The sequence below is a fragment of the Meleagris gallopavo genome, chromosome 1 (assembly GCF_000146605.3).
Source record: "Meleagris gallopavo isolate NT-WF06-2002-E0010 breed Aviagen turkey brand Nicholas breeding stock chromosome 1, Turkey_5.1, whole genome shotgun sequence".
Taxonomy (NCBI): domain Eukaryota; kingdom Metazoa; phylum Chordata; class Aves; order Galliformes; family Phasianidae; genus Meleagris; species Meleagris gallopavo.
In genome coordinates, this window is record NC_015011.2 from 102,088,176 (window position 1) to 102,109,501 (window position 21,326).

At 45.1% G+C, this 21,326-nt stretch overlaps 1 protein-coding gene across 4 annotated transcripts in view; it reads left to right on the plus strand.

Moving 5' to 3' along the window:
* Window positions 1–21,326, plus strand: part of TIAM1 (TIAM Rac1 associated GEF 1) — a 114,143-nt gene that overhangs the window by 12,892 nt on the left and 79,925 nt on the right. For 2 of the 4 annotated variants that reach the window (XM_010722825.3, XM_003202907.4), the window contains exon 2: window positions 19,481–20,460. In XM_010722825.3, coding sequence (XP_010721127.1) covers window positions 19,481–20,460 — 980 coding nt within the window. Of the gene's footprint in view, window positions 1–14,510; window positions 14,690–19,480; window positions 20,461–21,326 lie in introns of all 4 variants that reach the window. The other 2 variants (XM_010722814.3, XM_010722819.3) reach the window with 2 other exon arrangements.

Below are 21,326 nucleotides of genomic sequence, written 5' to 3' on the forward strand. Positions count from 1 at the left end.
TTGTTGAGACAAGCAGAGACTCATTTCCTTTTCAAAACGTGGTCAGGAGTCAGGCTTAAGGAGGAAGATCAAAACAGAATTACCAAACATAAATTAAAAAAATTGGATCGTGCCATAAAATCTTGTGTTTAAATGTAGCGTTGCAAAGACAGAACAGTGCTGGGCTACTGTGCATGCATATAAATCCTCTTACAGAGCCTTCCTAGAGTTTTTTCCAGCATTCTTGCTCATTACTGAGGTTAATTACAACACATTTCATTTCTCCTCCCATTCTGATATTCCCAATCTCATTAGCTGCTTTTCCTAATGTTCTGCTTTTTTTTAATGCTTCAGCACAAAGCCGTGTCTTGCGATAAGCACCAGGTTTTATGAATGGCTCTGAGAGATATTCTTGTATTTTTCAGCAGTTGGCAGCGCTGCCTGTGTGCCACAGTCAGGTTCCTCTTGGGGAGGTCTATACCTGTCAGCTCTGGCACCCGGTGCTGACTGGGCCATCATCCACCTGGTGTTTCCTACGGTGGGCTGTGCAGCAGCTGCTAAGAAATGCTTGTGATACGTTGCATTCGTAAAATCACAGAATGGTTTGGGTTGGAAGGGAGCTCAAAGACCACCCAGCCCCAGCTCCTGCCATGGGAAGGGCTGCCCCCCACCAGCTCAGGCTGCCCAGGGCCCCATCCAACCTGGCTGTGAGTGTCTCCAGGGATGGGGTACCACAGCTTCTCTGGGCAGTGTGCCAGCACCTCACCGCCCTCTGAGGAAAGAGCTTCCCCCTGACATCTAACCTAAATTTCCTCTCTTTTAATTTAAAGCCATTCCCCCTTGTTCTCTCAGTGTTTGACAGTGTAGGAAATCAGTCCCTTTCCTGCTTGTAAACTCCCTTTAAGTACTGAAAAGCTGCAATGAAGTCTCCCTTCAGCCTTCCCTTCTCCAAGCTAGAGAAGCCCAACTCCCTTTGGACTTAATTCAACAGCTCAGCATCCTTCTAGTGCTGGGGACTCCAGGCCTGGATGCAGTACTCCAGATGGGGCCTCACGAGAGCAGAGCAGAAGCGGACAATCCCCTCCCTTTCTCTTCCTGCTGTCCACCCCTCTTTGGTGCAGCCCAGAACACTGTTAGCCTTCCAGGCTGTGTGCACACACATGCATTCTTTAGGCTCCCCAGGCACTGATGAGAGAAAAGCCCCAAGCAAGCAGCCTGTCCCTCTCACCAGACCATAGGAACAGAGGCCCTGAGCAGGACGTGTTGCTTCCAGTGGAGAAGCCACGACCACTGCTGTCTGGAGCTTCTTGTTTCCCCCCCTGTAAAAAAAACATTGCATACTTTTTTTTCATTCAGTTACACATCCAAATTTCACCAGGGCGTTTTTCCTAGTGAGTATGGGAGCTTCTCTAGTTTGTTGGTGGGGCTGCGGGAGGCTGTTTGGCTTTAAAAGTTCACGGTGGCCATTGTGTAAAATGTTTTGCAAGTTACATCGCGATGGGAAAAGTACATGCAGGGCAGACTCTACAAGCCAGAGCGGAAAGGTGCCCTGCAAAAGTGATTATGCATTCTTTTTCATGTTTTTTTTTTTAAGAGGCAGGGAATACATTGAGGCGTGTTAAAACCTGTATGAAAAGTGATAATCGAGTGCCTTCCTCCTTTCCCACAGCTGGGTGTAGATAAGACACACCAAACTTAATACCTGGTTTCTTTTGTTCGTAACCCTTTCCCACTAGGGTGCTGCATATACTAGTGTTGGAGGTTTGATGAAGGTGCACTGCAGAACGTCTGTGGGGCTTTGTTCTGGATGTCTGGCTTTGTCACTGTCCTGGCGGCTGCAGTGTGCCACTGGGCTGCCATGGGTCCCAATTGGCGATCGTGAGGGCTTTCCCCTCAACCACATCCATCCCATGGGATGGGTCTGCACTGAGAGCCCCTGCCTCCTTCTTTCCCTCTACCTAGCACAATCAATAGGGCTTTGCTGCATAGTGCAGAGTTCGGTGTGAGTGGTGATGGTAGAAATTGGCCTCAAAGTGCTGTTGCATCTGTCGCGGCCGTAGTTTATTTGTTTCATTTCCAGAGCGTTGCAAGCAGGGCTGGTTTAAATTAGGTCTCCCTTGTGATCTGCTATGCTGATAAGTGGTCAGAGGAAATGATATCCCATAAATTAATTGATGCAGTGGGATTTCGGATGGTTCTTGGAGTAGTATGACTCTTATTTTTAACATGAGGAGGCTCCTCAAATATTATTATCTTTTAAAGGGATTCTCTGCGTATGTCCATAATTATTAATCTCCTAATTAAACATGAAATGAGCCCTGAAACATAGTGGATCTGTTTGGAACAAACAAAGGAAACACATCAGCTTTCTGTATCTTTCATAAATACAAGAACAGATGAATCAAGAGAAATCTCACAAAAATGTCACAGTTAATGAGTTTGCTGTTTGCCATGCTATGTAATATTACAGAAATATTAGTAGTTAATTGCAGCCTTGCAGATGTCACCAGCAGGACAGCACGGTGGTTGCTACGGCATATGAGACAGGCTGGAGGAAAGGTGTTTTTCCTCCACGCTGTGCTGTCCTCTTTTGGCTCTTGGACGTTTAAAGCAGTGATCATTTCTTCACAGAATCACAGAAGGGCTTGGTTTGCAGGGAACTTCAAAGAGCATTCAGTTCCAACCCCTGCCATGGGCAGAGTTGCTACCTTTCAGATCAGGCACTATATTGGGTTGCCCAGGGCCCCTCTTGACGAGGAACAAGTGAGCTTGACTGCATTTTGGATACCCTGCCTGAACATAGCCACTGTGGGAATATTTGGTCTTTTTACCTTTCCTTTTTGGTGTGAGGCAGAGAAGAATTAACAGCTGCAGTTGAGAAACCAAAGAGGCTGGGCTGACATCTTGGCACATGGCTCCTTAAGCCTCCCTGCTTCCTTGGAGGACTGCTGAATTATTTAGCGCTGATTTCTCTGAGCTGTTGGGTGCAGAGGTACTCAGCAGAGCTGCTCATGTCTGCAGGCAGACGGACCGGGTTGCTCATGTGGTGACTTGCTCCGCATGAGGCTGATATGCATGAGCTCAACTGCTTCCTTTTGAAGAAAAAAGCTGGTGTCAGCAATGTGGAGGGAGACACTTCTTCCCCTGACAGACCTGAGGTTCCTGCCCACCCTTGGCGCAGCCAGAAGCTGGCACCTTTGTAGGCTGGAAATAATCACGTGTAGCATCTCGGGAAGGAGAGCTCAGCATTGCAACATCTAAGTGCTGCTTTTCCTCTTCAGAAAGCTGAAAGCATCCAGGTTGATTTAGGAATGAAAAAAGCCATCACATTGATAAGTACAGGTGCGAGAGCACGGTGCAGCGAGGCCAGAGAGGTGTTAACAGCACATTGCTGCCGTGGTGCACTGCGCGGCATTGTTACAGCAGCGCAGAGCCTTCATCATGCGGATGGCGCTTACGGCAGCAAAACTGCACTTGGCTGGAATAGCTTATGCTAAGCTTGTTTTTCTTTGGGGAGAAAAAAGTGTTACTATAAGCTGTGTCACAGTGCTGCTCATATAACTGTATTGCAGTGGCCTCTGCAGGCATAGTCAGAGGTCATGCTCTAGCGAATTTGTGACTGACATTTCTGCGCTGGCAAATAGATTTGTAGCTTGGATTCCTGCACGGCACAGAGCTGTCTTTCCTCCTTTAATATAAAGAAGATAGCTTTTTGATGAAGATTTTATATGCTTTGTATGAGGAACGGCTGAGGCCCCTCAGTGTGTCCAGCCCAGAGCGGAGGAGCTGAGGGGAGGCCTGATGGCGGCTGCAGCTCCTCACAGGAAGCGGAGGGGCAGCACTGAGCTCTGCTCTGTGTGACAGCGACAGGGCCCGAGGGAACGGCATGGAGCTGCGTCAGGAGAGGGGCAGCTGGGCGTTAGGGACAGGGCCTGCACCAGAGGGAGGTGGGCATGGAATGGGCTGCACAGGGCTGTGGGCACAGCCCCGAGTTCCAAAATTCAAGGAGCATTTGGACAGTGCTCTTAGAGGTAGGGTTTGGATTTCGGGAGGTGCTGTGTGGAGCCCAGAGTTGGACTTGGTCATCCTTGTGGGTCCCTTTCAGCTTGGGATGCTCCATGGCTCCATGGTTGAAAACTGGAAATGATGAAGTGCAAAACGTTGGCTTTTATTTTCTTCTTTTCATTTAGATACATTGGGTCTGAAAGTGGTGGAAAAGGGCAAGTAAGCAAGTGGAGGAAGGAGTTGCATTGGAAATATTTTGATTTCACAGTTGTTTGCTGTAAGGGATGTGCAGCCCATCAGTGGGCAAGTTAATTATTAAAGATGGGAAGACTGTCCCTGGTGGCAGAACTTCAGAGGCCTCCAAAGTATTTGCAGGTCAGGCTTTCTACTCTTGATGTGGAAATTTCATCACTAAAGACCTCTTAACTAGTACAGAGAGTGCTGCTTTCCAAAAGGAGAGGCAAAGGCTGATGCAGCACTGCAACGTGAAGGAGTCTTTGTTGAACTCGATGATAAAGGTGTCCTTTGCTTCTTTCTTTTGGCCTGTCAAAAATAACACAGGGGGCTTCCCTTAAAAATTCCCTCTAAAATGGCCATAGCCTTTGTCTTTGAGGGATATCCATATGCTATTAAAATAAGTTCATCCTCCTGCTATAGGTCTGTTGGATCAGCGTGGCAATATGGTGAGGCTGTGACTGGCTGAGGAGCAGAATGCATGGAAGTCACTTTCCCTGGCGGCTTTGGCACTGGAGGGAGGAAACTTGGCTTTACAGGAGGCCTGATGTTTGGGCTCCATGATACTATTTTTAACACCTGTCTCACTAAAACTCTCTTTGTCCAGGAACACAGTGGGATCTTTCTATGTGCTGCTGCTTTTTGCATTACAGAGGCTCCAGCATGCTTATGGGTCCTGTGTGCATACCCACAAAAACAGTGCTGGGAAAGTGGGGGAGAAGAGTGGTCACTTCTGCAGTTTGGAGACCTCTTCCTTTATCGGGCAGGTGCCACTTATGGGAATTCAGGAGCAGTTGTGAGCTCAGGTGGGCTGAATAATTCACTTCTAGCTTGGACGTTGGTGAATATGATCAGTATGCTCACAAATACATGATGTGTGCATTTTTACCACAACTTTTATTTTCATATGGGCTGGGAATGATGCCACAGAAAATATCAGTAGCTTTCTCAGCTACTAAAATCATCTACCACTCTGTAAATTTAAAGGGGAAGCTAGGTGTTTTCTTTTAGGGCTATTTTGGGCCTCATACCAATATGAAGCACTGAAATGAGGGAATGACACCTACTGCTACTGAAATTATAAGGTGTCGTGTAGATTTATGGTGTCTTCGTTTGATGGTGTGGCTGATATTTCTCCAGGCTGGCATTTTTGAAGAGGCTCAGCTATTGTTTCATTAAACATTTGCATTTCTAATATGTACTTTAGAATTCCTTAAAAATAATAAGTAAATCCCACTTATGTACCTTGTATTTTAGCACCATATAGTGTTTCATTTATGTGACTATACCCTGTAGTAACATCTACAAGTAAGAAAAATACTCTTCTAATAAGGACTAAGGCAGAATGTATTAGCGACCTTCTCTTGAAAGAACGCACGGAAGCAGAGCTGACAGTAAGCAGTTTTCCACCAATGCTCTGGTTGGGCTTCAGTCAGGTGAGCTCTGTAGCACTCTCTCTAATAGCAACACCTGGTGACTTTCCAGTAATGTTTCACCTCGGGGTAGGAGATCCATTTTTCTTTTTTGCTGAAAGGTTTATTCACTGAAATGCGGTTTATGAATCTGGGACAGCTGAGAAACTCTGGAAGCAGTTATAACTTGCGGAGGGCTGCATTCAGACAGTGTTGCGTCACACACATGGAGTCAAGCCTCATCCGGGATGCTGAGCAATTTCTACAAACACTAAAACTCACTAAGTCTTTTCAACTGAAAACTTACTTTTCTAAATAGACCATTAAAATAGAGAAAGAGTGACATCCCTGCCCTTACCCCTTCACTCCTGCACCTGCAAACACACGTGTGTGTACGCATTCATGTGCAGTTTTCTGTCCTGTACCCAAGAGGATGTCACTCCTCCATGACAGGGAAGATCCAGATGGGAGTCCTCTGCTTGGGGAGCCTGAAATCTTGATTTTCTACCATGGGAGGCACCTTCATACAAGGCTGTCTTAGGGCATTACATTTTAGAATACTGCTGGGACAGTTGTCATCTGTTTGTCTTGTGAACAGTTGCTTACGCTTTTCATAGGGTATTTAGTGAGGCACTGAGAGAAAGTGGGAGCCTGATGCTGGAAAATTCCCACACAGGATTTGGAACACCTTTTCTTGCTCTTTCTTTGGTGATGTTTTTTGAATTGTTTTCAAAGGAAGAAGAAAACAAAAGCTCTCAGAGGAGCTCAATGTACAAAACCTGTATTTGGCCATCCTTCACTGCTGGCTTTCTACTTGTCGCAGGTAGCTGATGCATACCAGCTGCAACATTGTTCCTGCATGAGCCATAGTTTGCAAAACCAGAGGGGAACTTGAAAAACTGTCATGAATACATTTATTTGAATTGACTGTTCAAGTTACCCTTTTCTGCTTGTGAACACAGATCCTGTCCTTACACAGCTTTTTTGTTTTGCTGTATGAAACAATCCTGTTGTTTTAACCCTCAAAAAGGAGATCTGGGCTTCATTGTATCTGCTTTGCTTTTGTTGAAGGTATTCTTCCGTTTATTGACCTTTGCCATGAATGATGAAGACTGCAAGTGTTATTCTGGATGAGGTGAATGGCTTCTATGGCAGCATTCACTGTTGTTTCTACTGGAAAAGCCTGGGATGGGCATCTTTTGACTACATTTGCTTTTTATCACTATAATATCACATCAGTAATGTGATCTTATGATCAATATGAGACAATATCTTTTATATTGTGTCTTTCTTTCTCTGTGTCGGCAGCACAAGTCAGAAGTGCGTTCTTTTCTTTGAATGTCATCACTGAAAGCATTAAAAAACCTTGTCCCTTGAGTCAGATAATTCTCCTTTCAGTATAACAACTCTAAGTTTCTTACTCATATCATAATTCCTATGCTAGTCTTTGTCACCTTCATCTTAGCTAGTACTTTCCCAGAAAGATATCTACTTCTCACTTCACCACTATAAAGTGGCTCATCCTGTTGGAGAAAGAGATCGAATGAGTGCGCCACAATCCATGTGGCATTTTACTCATTTCCCACTTCTTGCTGTGCTGTTCCTCCTCCTCTCAGATGTGTTCCCCAGCCTCGCACGCGGTTGAGGCTTGGCAGATGGCTGTATCATTTCTTGGATCACTTGTTCCCCAGTCCCAGGCAGGATCCTGATCTGCAGGTTTTAATATAAAATTTATTGTACTTAAACCTGTGGTTTCTTGTACCACTTCTCTCATAGTTTTGGGATGCAGATTAAAAACTCCTGCTGACTGGCACATTTTAAACCCTTTGAATTTAGCTCCCCAGATACCTCAGATGTGGTATTCACACATTTCACTCCTCCATGCCCTTAGTGAAAATTAAGTCAGAGCGTTCACTTTCTTTTGAAGCCAGGTTCAGAGCTGGCTGGTTTCACTTTCCATCATGAAGCTGCCTTACCCTGCTTCATAGTTCGGCCTTTCCTTCTCAGAAATTCTCACCATCAGCCCTGTCCCCACACCCGTTGGGCTCTTAGATATGAGATGGCTCCCAACAGGTCATGGCTCCCTGTAGGTTTTGCCCCCTCTGAACTGAGGAGGTAGCTCCCAATGTGAGGACTTCAGTGCTGGGTGTTCCTTCAGTGGGGTAGAGCTGGGCTGTCAGGAGATGTGTGATATACCAGTTGTAACTAAAACCGGTAGGCCCAGATAAGCGTACTGCAGTGCGAGTGCATTTCAGTGACAGCGTTTGAGTGATCAGGTTCTGTCAGGATGTACCAGATAAAATCTGCATGCTTAATTTAACTCTGACAGCGGCAAGCTGGTGCAGACCAGCTGAGTTTTGCATGAATGTTTCTGTATGCATGCTGGTGAAACGGTGAGGGTTTGTCCTATGGTAATGCCAGGCTGTGAAACCTGCTCTAGAGTGCTTGATATCATCTCATTAGACAAAACCAGAAGCTGTGTAGTCATAAGAGTGCTGGCAACAACAAATACTTTCAATGGCAGCTGAGTCTTGCTAAACACCAAACTAAAAGTAGGAGCTCACTAGTACCAGGACTTCCACAAGGCACGCTGCCTTGCTGTGTGTTCAGTTTAGGGCCCCTTGCTACAAGAAAGTTATTGAGGCCCTACAGCGTGTCTAGAGGAGGGCAACAAAGCTGTGAGGGATCTGAAGCACAAGTCTGATGGGGAGTGGCTGAGGGAACTGGGGTTGTTCAGTCTAGAGAAGAAGAGACTCAGGGGAGACCTCATAGCTCTGTATTACCATCTGAAAGGAGATCGTGATGAGGTGGGAATCAGCCTCTTCTCCCAAGTATCAGCGATAGGACTAGAGGGAATGGCCTCAAATTGTGCCAGGGAGGTTCAGGTTGGGTATTAGGAATAATTTCTTCTCAGAAACAGTGATGAGGCAGTGGCACAGGCTGCCCGGGGAGGTGGTGCAGTCACCGTCCTTGGAGGTGTTCAAGAGCCGCGTGGATGTGGCACTGAGGTGTTCAAGAGCCGTGTGGATGTGGCACTGAGGGACGTAGGCATTGGGCCTGGTGGGGGTGGGCTGGTGGTTGGACTGAATGATCTTAGTGGTCTTTTCCAGCCTTAATGATTCCGTGATTCTATTCTTTGATTCCAACAACTTAAAAAGACATCTTCTTTAATACCTTTCCCTGTTGTACTCCAAGTGGCCCCTTTGCAGAAGTTATTGTTACTTTTCTGCTAATTCTACTGCTTACCTTACCATGCTGCTGTACTTTGGTGAGGTGCTTCATTGTCCGCAAATCTGGCGAAAATGTGAGAGCTGTTCTCATCATGAACTCGCCTGAGTTTAATTTGCTGTGTGTTTTTCCTTAGACCTCTGGAATCCCTCCCTGGTACTTAAGTTGGGGTATCTAAAATTAGATACTTGTGTTCGTATCTCAGGCACCATCTTAATGATCTGTGTGAGGTCCTTGGCATTGCTTGAAAATCAGATTACTTACCTATGTGTTTAAATGAGGATATATGCTAAATGCTTCCTCTCCAATTTCCAACCCCTCCTCCAATTATTGGCCTTAATTTTTTTTCCACAATGTTTTTATCCTTCACATCCTGCCTGCTATGGCTCCCCACTCACTCAAGCCAAGGATTTTGATTCTTATTACTTGAGATTGTCACTCTGGGTGGTTTTGCAGTATCTGTCCAATGTGAATATGTACACTGATACACTCACTTGGTGGCTTGTCTCCTGCTCTGAACATTGTCTTGTTGCTTCTAAATATGTTTTTTTTTTAAATGAATTTGGCACTCCCTGTCCGCATTGTGCATCAGCAGTTCTCTGTTCCATTGGCATGAACAAAAAGTGCATTTCAGTCAAAGTATAATAACAGTAATGTATAACCTTAAGGTAAATAAACAAGCCACATTTTATTTTTATTTCAATTGCATTTTGGGCATTCTTTTCCTTTTTTAAGTAGCGGATAAATGCATGCACAGTCGTTCCAGCTCCAACTCCTGTTCTCATTCTCTCCATCCATGAAGGCTAGGCAGATTCCTGCTTGCCCTGCAGCACTGTGTGGCTTTGTGCCACTCGTACTGCCCCAGGGCAGGCTGTAAACCCTCTCCACCCCCCCCACTCCCCAGCACCCTGCACGCAAGCTGCTGTTAGCCTGCCCCACGGCTCCAGGGAGTTGCCCTGTTGGCTTCCCATAGATTTGCTTATGTCTGATGATCTGAAATTAGAATCCTTTTTCCCTGCTTTGCCTTTTTCTTTCAACGTGTAAATCCTTGCAGATTTCCCATAAGGAAGAAAGAGGGATTTTCCCACCATTAAAAATGAAAGAAAAGGGAAGGAGAAAGACTGAAAACACATAAGATACTTGTAAAAGTGATTAGAAAACAAACAAACCTGCAACTGGGTCAGTTATTTGCATCCCCTAGTATAAATATAGAAACCCTGAATAGGGAGCTTCCCCTTGGGCTGGCTGCCTGCTCTGTTAGTGCATTATCATGGTACTTTGTTAGTGCCATGCCTCTGATTTTGTCTTCTTTAGCTGTGATTTGGGGATGATTGTCGCTTATACAGAGATTGTGCATCTCCTAACAGACCTTCCTCTCTCTTTTTTCATCCCTTCCTTAGAAATTCTCATAGGTGTGTGGTGCTATAGCTTGAGGAACAAGGCTTCCCACATCTTTTCATTATGAACTCTGTACAAAGAGAATGTGGGTTTATTTTTCTTTCCCCTCCTCTTCATCTGGAGCAATCACACAGCATTGTTCTCCTAACTAAGACAGATGCAAAGGGTACATGTTAGTGAGGCAGTTATGAAGAGTTATGAAGTGCAATTCCAGCACTGCTGGCCAGTTCTAGCAGATGTGTGGACATCCCTCCCAGCGTCGTCTGCATGGTCATCATCATCTGACTACGGATTCAGGAGTTCTTTTTGACACGTAGCATAAGAAGTAGTTGGTTTGAAATTCATTTTCCTCACAAACAAAAAGCTTATATGTCATTTTATATAAAGAAAACACAGGAGAGGAGTATATTTGACTTTTAACTACTTTAAAAGAAGTCAACCAGCTTCTGCAATCCACTAGAGTTGGGTTCTGAGCTCAGTGACATCATACTTTGTTTCAGAGACTGTGCTGAGAGCAGGGAAACTTGGAGAATTTCTGATCTCAGGTATGTACCCTCATCACAGGAAGCCATCTCAAAGATCTGGGTTAGAGAAGCCTCTCTTCCTTCATCCCTTCCTTTCTCCCTCCGTTCCTCCGTCCCTCTGTCCCTCCCTCCCTCCCTCTCTTCCTGCCTTCCTGCCTTCCTTTCCACCTTTCTTACTGCCTCCCTCCTTTCCATCCACCTGTCCAACCAGTCATCCAGTCCGTCCATCCATCCATCCATCCATCCATTATCTGTCCATCCATCTCCTGTGGGTCTGTGTTTTGTTTGCCAAGGGCAGCTCAGAAATACAGGATGAGGAGAGAACTGTCAGGGCAGCAGGACCCTGGAGCACACTAGAGCGTTTACCTTCTTCTCAGGGTAGATGCTACCATTGATTTTGGCAGCAATTCATATTAACAAGTGGTAATAAAGGCTAACAAAATATGGCCTCCGGTTACAAGTAAAGTGATTCACCGTTTCAGTAGGCAGGATCGAACACTGAAGCTACAGTGGTTTGGAATAGGATAGGACAGTGGGTGGAGAATACAGCCCAAAGGTACTGATTAACATTAAAAATTTTCTGTATGAAATGACTGCTGTTTCCTGTCGATGTATATCCATCCTGGTGTTTTACAGTAGAATGTGTGAGGGCTTCACAAAGCTGGATGAAGATTTGTGTAATGACTAACTGGTCTCACAAAATGCAGTTGCATTTTGAATCTGACAAAACCACCCAGCATAAAATAGAAAAGTAAAAATAGAATTGAAGGAGAGCTATCGTTCTTCTAGCCAGCTTTTCGTGTTTGCTGGACAAGGAGATATACTTGTATGCTAATTTTTCCTTGCAGGAAAGGTTCTGCTTTGAAAAGGAGGCTTTTAGAAAGCTGTAGCTTTCATATTTTTCATTCATTAAAGCTCATGTTGAGTGTCTGCAAACAGAAAGAATGCAAGTGTGCTCATGTTTTTTCCTTAGTCTTCTGGCATTGTAAACTCATCATATGAAAGTCGAAACTCACTTTGCTGTACGTAGAATCACAGGTAGCAGATGTGATGAATAACTAGGTGCTCCTTTAATATATTCTTCTTCCTTACTCTGCTCTCATTTAATCCATTCATCATGGCTTGCTGCAAGCTCCCTCAGTTTGAACTGACTTAAGCTGCTGTGTTCTGAGCCCTGTGGGAACTCCTTGGCCTGATTTTTCAAGGCACTGTTTTGTGGCTATGAAATAAATACAGCTGTGCTACTTCCAAGCCTCCAAAGAACAAGAGGAGTTGCACTGATATATGTAGGCATTAGCATACATGCATGCACACATGCATCATAGATGTATATATATATCTGTTTGTGCATGCACGTTTGCATGAGCCGGCTCTAAGACTGAATATTTGGTCTTGAGCATAGAATCAAAATCTTCCTTTGATGGTTCTTTTTTAATGAGGTGGGCTGTTCCAAGCGTGCATGCTTGCAGCTGTCTGTCAGCCATGAGAGTGGTTGCTGTGAGATACTGGTGATCTGAGCGTGCAGTTAGCTGCCCCTTGATCAGGCTCTGCTCGCGTAGCAAGTGTCCAGGAACACCTAAAGCAAATCCTGCAAGGGATTTGGGAAGCAAGCTGTAACAAACCATTTTGCTTCTCTTTGCTTCTGTCTTTTCTCCTGATGATGGAACACATACATCCCTTTTTGCCTCAAGGACTTCCCTTTGGCTGTTGCCTTGTGTGAGAGGAGACCTCATTGAAGGCTTTCACACCGCAGGACCCACAGAGCTACTGAGCAGGAGAGCTGGGGCTGTTGGGGTGAAGTACAGAGTGTGGAGATGAAGACCATTGCAGTGCATGTTAATGACAGGCAAAGGGAAGTATGAAAACCCAATGTTTTCCTTGAAAGATTCAGCTTGCTTTCATTTGAGAAAGTCTCTCCAAGTTGAAGAAGTTAATAGGAACAATAATTTTCAGAAAGGAAACATTATCTTCTGAAGGAATCATGTGTGCATGAACAATCATCGTTCTTGCAAAGGATGTTGCCAGCCCTTCAGACGCAGTAGAGCTTAGTGAGAATTTGGATCACTCAGCTACCAGTTGTGGGTCTCCACTTTGGATCTTTTCACCTTTTTAACAAATGAGTCAATTCATTTAAATTTTGATCCAGAGCGTGAGTAAAAGCAGAGGATAATTTACACTGGAGGAGCAAAGCGATGTGTGGAACAGGGCACATTGTGACTAGTTTTTTGCAGAAGTGAGTGGAGTTGGCTTCAGGCTGGAACAGATCTTTCTGACTGAATTACAGACTCCTCAAAAACCACTTCATGATGGAAAACCTGATAAATGCTCAGCCACATCTGTATTTTTCCTCTTTTGGACACGTTTTCTGTGGCCACAGCAGACAGATCTGAAAAAAAGATTATCACAAATCCTATTTCTTTGGAGGTGAGGAATGTACTTCATAGGATTATCTGTCATGCGGTGGATGCAGGTGGAAAGCCTCTTGCCTGCAGGACCTTGTTTGTCAGCAAGATTCCTGTCTTATAAACTATTGGCAGCTGGCATGATAATGAGTCCATTTCAATATAAATGAGCTTCATTTTATTAATTTCTGTCAGCTCCTGAGCAATTCATGAACCGCTTTTCAGACAGAACTCAACCAATAGCTTGGGGGGAGAGGGGGAGGTGAGGAACAGAGAGGGGAACACGAAGGAGGAAAAAGAAAACGCGAATGTTTTTAATTTGGAAAGGAGCCGATGACGCTCATTTCTTTTGAGAACCCAGCCAAATGGGGATCACAGTTTCCCTACCAGATAGCTCTAAGAACCTGATAGGCATCGGTAATCTCATCCAAAGCTTTTTGTTTTGTTTTTCTTGAGTCTTTTGGAGGTATTTGTAACTTGTACAGCTGGGCTTGCGGCATTTTGTTGACACTGTTGCAGGGCCATGGAGGAGCAGCTGTGTGACTGGAGCTGGTGTGGGCAGAGCCCTGGCTCCTCTGGTGGGCTTGTGGTGCCTCATAGGACCAGGCCCTGCGTGTCTCCCAGTGGTACCAGGCTAAGAAATTGCTTGGGCTTGTGCACGAGCACCTGTGTGACTTCAGGACTGTTCTAATGACTGTTTTGAGGCCTAGGTAGGCACAGGCTGTCTCTTGTATCCACGCTTTTGTGGGTGCAATTAACCCCAAGAACTTTTCTCCGTGCACAAAAACGCATGTAAACGTTCTGCCGTACACCTCTGATTTGTCCTTGAAAAATGTTAATGAAATCACTGCTGGGATTACTACCCTTTTCATAAATCAGGCTGTCGGCACAGAGGCATTTTGTCTGTGGTCTCTCGGTTTCAGGCCCTTCTTGGGTTGTTTGCCTCCAGAGATTGAGCCTGTGTCCCTCAGAGGGTGCCTTTGTGAGAGGCCATGTTTGGAGCCCTATCCAGGCAGCAGGCACAGGTGTGTTCTCTGCCCTCACTGCTCCTTTGCAGGGCACCTTCATTTCATCAGGGAATTCTACTGCAAAAAGTGTCAGGATGGGGAGCTCTGTATATTGGGCTCAAGGATCTGATTGGGCTTTTTGTTTATTCTACTCTCATCAGATTGTATAATTCAAATTGAAACACGGCATTTGCATGCTGTATTGAACAATGTTTCCTAGGTAAGTGACAATAATAGGGCTTGGCAGAATATGTCCTCCTGTATGGCCGTTCCTGCTAACCCTTTGTCTGATTTTTTTTTTTCTCCCCTCTTTCTCCCCAGGTTTTTGGCATATAGTCATAGACTCTGACGAGGGAGTAATGGAGGCGCTGAGTGGCAGGTGCTGACAGCTTCTGCAATCCCAGTAACTGTTCATTTTGGTATCATTTGCAATTCTATACCTCTAAATGCCACAGTTCTCTTGGGGAAGGTTGCGCTGGATACCAGTATTGCCTTGGAAGGTACATGTGTGTCCATACATTTTCTACAGGAGTTTGCTGTGTTTGTATAATGGTTCGTGGGAGGGGAAAAATTGGATAAGCTGCATGCGGTTTATGGTTACACCCATTTAGCAATACAAAGGCATTTGAATTGCTATCAAGCAGCTATTGATGACATCCCTTCCTCCTTCTCTCCTCTCTCCTCCTCTGATTTGAATCGCCTGCAGGGCCTTTTTGGAGTCCATCCCATGCTTTAGCATAAGCAAGAACGGCTTACAAAAAAGAAATGGCTCGTTAAAAGGCTCTTATTTGAAAACAATTAAATATACTGTTGGAGTTTCTGGGAAACTCAAAGGCATACTGTGGAATTTCAGTCTCCTTCTTGCCCTTTTGAAAAAGCGCACGTTGATTACAATAAAATATGTATGTTTGCACTTGGTTATTAGCCTTGTACATTTTTCTATGTGGTTCTTGTGAGTTCGGTAAAATTCTTTGTTGTTGGCTGGAAGATTTGCGCAGAAGTTTATTTCTGTAGAATCATTGCTCACTGTGGATTTGATCATTGTTCTGGTTCTCACAACCTTCAAGCTTCGCTCCAGGAGAAAAATACAGATTTGTCACCAGGGCCTCCTACTAGAAATCTAAATTTAAATTGGCAATCTGTTGTCTTGCGAGGTGCTTCAAATTTGGTTGAAAGTTAATAATATGTCAGATCTTCTCCTGGAATCTAAAGGCCCAACTTTTTGGAATTTGGAGAGTTAGTAACATAGGTTTACTTTAAACAAATGTTTTGGCTTTATAATATTTTTAAGGAATACTTAATACTGGGGAGAAGGGAAGAGAAACAAAAATTACAGTTTTCAAATGAAATGGTGTTCGTAGATGGGACCATCATCAGTGGTCATTTGGAATATGATCTTCTTTATCTGTAACCATTTTATATGACTCAGCCAGCAAAGACTCAGCAGGTCAGCTAGAGTTCAACCAGTCTGTCTAGGGTAGTTGATAGAAGGAGCATTGTTTTTTCCAAAGATTTGCTGCAGAATTTTTGTTCTCCCTGGTGATATCCTAATGTTGATATCACAGTCACATACTGAGTCTTTGTTTTCCATGATAAAAATAATTAAAAAAAATCCTTACTATCTATTGTTGTGCAATAGACAGACCTTCCTGATCCTTACTGGACTTCTATGATTGATGTTTTCCCTATTCTGAACCAGATCGGAACAGATCTTATAGGAGAGGGAGCCCTTTCCCAGAGCAGCCACAGTTTGATGGTCAGGCTGCCCCTCGGGGATGTGGAGTAACAAAGTCACAGCCCAATGTTTGCTTCACTTGGGTTGCAGATACAGATCTTGATCTTCTGCTTCTTTGGCAAGTGACTGAGTCACTGAGCTGGTATCTCCTCTAGGAGACGTGCCTGTCTCCCTGCTTGGGTTTTCACATGTCTTCCTCTTGGAATGGAAAAGTCTTTCATCAAAACCGGTCTATTCCCACAAAAAATGTGGGTTTTGATGAATCGACATTTTCTGCTGAAAAATTTCCAACTGGTTCTGCTTGCGATAATGGTCTGTGTGCACTAATCTCTGCTGGCTTTGGAGAATAATTCAGAACAGATTTTTGACACGTCGCAATCCTTGGCCATGCTTGACAAACCTGTTTAAAGCATCAAGACGTGTCACACTTGATTTATGTAGTATCCTGTGGGTACCTCAATAGGTCTTTAATGGTCACCTTTGGATTCAGGCAGGCGAGCTAACAAGGGGAGCCTTTGTCCTATCAGCGTTTACGTGCAAGTCCCATTAATATGACTCATTTTCTTAATTTGATACAGATTTTTTTCATTGAGTGTGCTAAATTCAGTTAAGCCGTAGACAGGCAGCATCTGGCAGTTGTGGCTGGAGCAGTTGGAGGCGTTTCTGCCCCAGGGTGTCTGCTGCCTCACTCCTGCTAGCTGAGGACACTGCATCTGCACCACGGCTGCCCCTGCCACCTTTTCCCCCCTCCTCTGGCTCCTCCATGGCTCTACAGCCATGCTGCCTGTCCTTACTGTGTCTGCAGGTGGGCTTCCTTGTGCTGGGGCACATGGGTTCAGCTCATTACCCCAGCAAAATTAAGCTTTAAAAATAGTCTTTTGCTTTTCTTCTCAGTTTAATTTTTCCCATTTTGGTGAACTTGACTGCAAGATCCTGTAAGCACCTGAACTGGTTTGGGGGCAACTAGCGGAAATGCAAATGGGACTTGCATGCATGCCAACTTGCAGCGTATAGCTGGGGAAGATGGAGGGATTGGTGTAAGGCTTCAGAAGTCCTCCCTGGGTGTAGGAGCAAGCTCTGGGCTAATCACCTGGATAGTAGCTGCCTTCAGGATTTGCAAAGGCATCCTCACCTAAAGCACCAATACCTAGAATTAAAAAGGGACAGCTATTTACTTTGAAGTCTGGCACTTCTCGCAGGTATCTAGCAGATACTTCTCATTGTGTGAAACTGCTCAGCAAACATTCCTGTAGCCGTCTGCGTCTGTGGAGGAAAGATTTTCCTCCTTCCAGGGGAGCCTTTCCTGGCTGGAGATGCAGCCTGGGCTGCTGCTTCTTTTTGGTTTGGTGTCATTCTGCCTGGTGTGCATGGATTCTATATCGAGGTGGTGGCACAGTGTTTTCATCAGCAAGTGTGCTTGGCTGTGCAGTGCGCTAGGACACCCCTGCCCTTCTGCAGCTCCATATTGAAAGGTAAAGAGCCTCTCGTTTAATTTTTCATGGTTTCAAGAGAACTTTTAGAACTGCTTTTTCTCCTTAAGTAGATACTGAAGTGATGGTTTCATTGCTGGAGATGGGGGAAAAATGACTGCATGCTCTGATGTGCTTTGCAGCCAGTAAAATCCTTTCAAATGAAAGTATGCTTAGTAAGAATTTCGGAATCAAAGCAGCTAAAAGTATTACCCCAAGAGAGTTTCTTTTGCAAGAGGGGGAGTGTTGAGGTCTGGCTTTAGGCATCAGTGTGGAAAACAAAATGCAGGTTTTGTGCTCTAAAGTGCTTCAAAAGTAACCAGCTGATGTTCTTTTTTCTGACCAGTCCGTATCAAAGGTCTGTAGCTTCTAAGGAATAATAAACCCTGCCCGGGGATTTATAATGCTGTCACTTTTTTTTAGATTAAAACCTACTCTCTGTTCAGCACATTTATTTTTCTAAACGACGCATGATAACCGAGTCTCATGACAGTCAATGGGAGTTCAGCCATTACATTCAGTAGACGCAGGGTATTTCCTGGTATGGTTTCCTTGGCACGTGAGTATATTTACTTTAGATACTGAAATGTCCAGATATTTCTGGAGGCGCCTTTGCTCTAGCACTGAGCAGACTTTTAGCCTCAGATGCGACTTTCCTAGCTGGGCAGAAATATTAAGTAGCGTTGTCCTCTGTTTTCAGAAATGTTACCATATAAGCTGAGTTCCACCCTACATATCCAGAGCAGCCTACAGCAGAACTGCTGTGCCCACGTTTAACGCAGACAATTCATTGCTTTTGGTGTATTTTATGTAGGGTTAATTCAGTTTCATGCAATAGTGATATTGTGTATTTAGATAGCGAGGGAACACGCATGGGCACATTCAGCCTGTGAACACTTGGCTCAATACTCATTGGCACGTCCTGTTAAAGGAGAAGAAATTGCCCGGAGAAATTAAAACCTCCAGAATATTTTACTGTCAAGACAGAGTTCTTTTTTTCAACTCAGACTAATAGAGGAACCTTAAAATGAGGAAGCTTTGTCTTGGAATTTCTGTTAAAGATTAATGGACTATTTATCTAAATATAATTGTCTTATGTGTAATTCAGGATCCCTCCTATTTAATTTTGAATGGCCATGTACTTTAGCATTTACTTTTCTTGCTCTTCGTCTTGCTCTTTGGTCAGAAGGAGCCAATACTACTAAAAAAATATTTCTGACATTTGTTGAGTGAGATCACAGATCTCAAAGTGTATTCCAAGGCTGAATCCAGATCATGACTCCCATCTGCTAGATGGGAAACCCGTTTCAGGGAGGGGCATCCACAACTTAATAATGCAGGAGGCTGGATCTGGAGAAGGGGACAGAAACCCAGTCCCTATCTTTCAGCTCGATTTTCTCTTTGCTAGATCAAAGTGCTTAGATCTAGCTATCAGCTTCAGAGTGAGTAGGAAGGAAAGGTTATTTTTGTATAGTCTGAGTCACTCATGATAATGTATTTTTCATAATACAGCTTTCTTGTGTGGGGATCTTTGTACCTGATTAATGTTGCTCTGTTTTTTGTTCCAGAAATCAAACCTATCATTAGCTTGCTAACAAATAGTTGAATTTGTACTTTGCTATTTGGTGCTTCAACTTGTGGTTCCCAGCAAAAAAAAAGTGAAATCTCAAATAAAGATGTTTGTCCTTCTACTTTTTGGTGTCTCGTTGCATGCAGATAAACAACCATGCCTATCTGCTTGTTGATTTTTTGAGTTTATAGTGTTGGCTAGAATTGTGAAGGATTAGTTAATATCAGTAGTCAAGTAAGCATGTGCGTGGCTGAGATTAATAGCGTACTTTCTGATAAACTGGCTCCAGTCCAGACCACTACTCAAGGTTCAATCCTTCCCTCTTCTACGCTCATCATTCACCCTGGCGTAGCAATGATTTGCCTTCTTTCTTTGTACTGATTTATCTGATTTGTAACTGTAAAGTGCTGGTACAATTGCCAGCTCCCTTAATTAATTGTTGAACTGCTGAATTACTGTAACCGCTGCTACAGCAAGCCTTGCTGACTTTAATGGTTCCTAATTTTTCCCCTTGCAGACTGTGAAGCCATGGGAAACGCGGAAAGCCAAAACGTAGAGCATGCCTTCTATGGAGACAAGCACGCCAGCCTGGGCCGCAAGCACACATCACGTTCACTTCGCCTCACCAATAAAGCTTCTCGCCGGACCCGACACGCTTCTTCTGGCAAAATTATCCACAGGAACTCAGAGGTGAGCACCCGCTCCAGCAGCACCCCCAGTATCCCCCAGTCTCTGGCAGAGAACGGTCTGGAGCCCTTTACCCAGGAGGCCAACCTCGAGGACTTTGGGAGCCCAATCTGGGTGGACCGTGTGGACATGGGCTTGCGGCCCGTCTCCTACCACACCGACTCCTCCGTTACGCCCAGCATGGACAGCAGTACTGTGCTCACCGCAGCGTCTGTCCAGAGCATGCCCGACTCTGAGGAGAGCCGGCTCTATGGAGAGGAACCACCATTCCTGGCTGAAGGCGACGGGAGGCTGCGCCGGTACGCGCCAAACGGGACAAGGTTCGTGGAGACAGCCAGCTTCAAGAAGAAGCGCTCCAAATCGGCCGATATCTGGAGGGAGGACAGCCTGGAGTTTTCGCTTTCAGACCTCAGCCAGGAGCATTTGACAAGCAATGAGGAAATCCTGGGCTTGGCCGAAGAGAAGGATGTTGAGACGGCCCGGGGAACAGAGGCTGAGTGCAGCCCCCAGCAGTTGGTTGGCTGCCAGCGTGCTAACTCCATGAGTGACTTGTACTCCCCCAAAGCCCCAAGTGCTACAATAAATGGGGGCCCACGCAACGCTTTCGGAGGGTACTGCCGGAATTTAGTGTCTGGCATCCCAGACATTGGCAGCCATAAGATGGCATCTGGTGCTGCCGAGGATGCGCCTTCCTACAGTAACTACAACACGCTGCCCTGCAGGAAGTCCCATTGCCTTTCAGAAGGAGCCACCAACCCACAGATGAGCCATAGTAACAGCATGCAGGGCAGGAGGGCGAAAACTACTCAGGTAAGGCCATCTTTTTCTCTATACAAGGGGAAGCATGTGGTATTTGCCAGACTGTTTCTGTAGATAAAGGTATTCCAGGTTCCTCCAGGCTCTGTTTTGTTCAACACCTCTGTTCCAGGAAGCAGCAACAGGGGACTGTGTCCAGGCGAGAGCTGAACCAAACAGTTTCAGGAGGTGGCTTCAACACATCAGTGCAGTGTTCCTTCTCTGCAGCTCTATTTGGGCCTTTTCCACTCCATGCAATCTCTGGAGAAGATTGCCAGTGAAGATCTTCTTATGTATTTTACAGAGCTGACGGTGCCTTTTTCTTTCAGGGTAGCTGCCAAAACCGATCACTGCCCGGGAGCTCACACACGTTGCTTCTCCCCTCTCTGCCCTCTCTGCCCCCTCTCCCCCTCCTGCATGCATACACACATGTACTCCTCATGGTTGAAAGCAAAGGAGAAATCTGCGAGCATTTCCCCTCCACTTCATTATAAATGCTTGCCAGGCTGAAATTTCACTCTTTTAATTAATAGTGTTCACATCTGTGCAAAGCATCACCCAGAAACAGTGGTCTCTAGAGGAGACTGCCAGTGCTGCGAGCTGCTTTGCTCACCCGCTGCAGACTGAAGAATGATGGAGGGTGTGTGGAGAAGATGCTGATTCTAGCCTGGGAGGACGTCACAGTCATCATCCATTACAGGCAGCAAGGAGCCAAGACGAGCTTCTCTATCTGCTGCCACTCCTGCCCTCCAGACAGTATTCGTGTGACCTTTGCTCTGATGGCTCCTGTTGGGTCTGTGTTGTGTTTTGTCCTGCTTTGCTGTGTTCTGCCTGGTTGAGTTACACAGTGCTGCCTGGTGCTGCAAACAGCAATTCTGTAA